Source organism: Camelina sativa, chromosome 11 (assembly GCF_000633955.1).
Source record: "Camelina sativa cultivar DH55 chromosome 11, Cs, whole genome shotgun sequence".
Classification (NCBI taxonomy): Eukaryota; Viridiplantae; Streptophyta; class Magnoliopsida; order Brassicales; family Brassicaceae; genus Camelina; species Camelina sativa.
In genome coordinates, this window is record NC_025695.1 from 6,821,784 (window position 1) to 6,822,272 (window position 489).

At 36.0% G+C, this 489-nt stretch overlaps 1 protein-coding gene across 1 annotated transcript in view; it reads right to left on the minus strand.

The window, feature by feature from the left end:
- LOC104727700 (12S seed storage protein CRC-like) overlaps positions 236-489 on the minus strand; it is a 4,244-nt gene continuing 3,990 nt past the window's right edge. The window contains exon 6 of the mRNA XM_019231777.1: positions 236-482. Within this exon, the coding sequence (XP_019087322.1) occupies positions 387-482 (96 nt within the window). The 3' untranslated portion in view covers positions 236-386. The remainder of the gene's footprint in view (positions 483-489) is intronic.

Below are 489 nucleotides of genomic sequence, written 5' to 3' on the forward strand. Positions count from 1 at the left end.
AACTTTAGTTCGTTTCGGCCGTCCTTCAGGCCCATATAAACTACAATACCGTAAAATCAAACAAAAATGTAAGATGCATGAAAACAATACTCTTTTTGTACTACGAAATTCGGACTTTCTACAATAAATTTCTGATTAAAGGGAAAAAAATAGTTTAAATAAAGATAAAAGAAAAAAATTTCACGAAAGCAGAATCCAAGTAAAATCGCTAGACAAAAAAACTGGCGCAACATTGTATATGCAACTCGAACCTTTCCTTTATTTATGAAAAGAAAGTGTTATTACAAGTAAGTGCCGCAGACACATAGTTTACACAGACGCTAAAGGCAGTGGAACATGATTACAAACTGACCATACTTTTATTAGGAAAAAGAAAAACGACTCATTTAAGCTTCGACGATCTCCTCGATATACTGTTGTTGCCTACCGGCGGATCGAGTCAAGGTGGTCTCAAGGGTGTTAAACTTGATCCTCCTAGCTTCCTCAGGA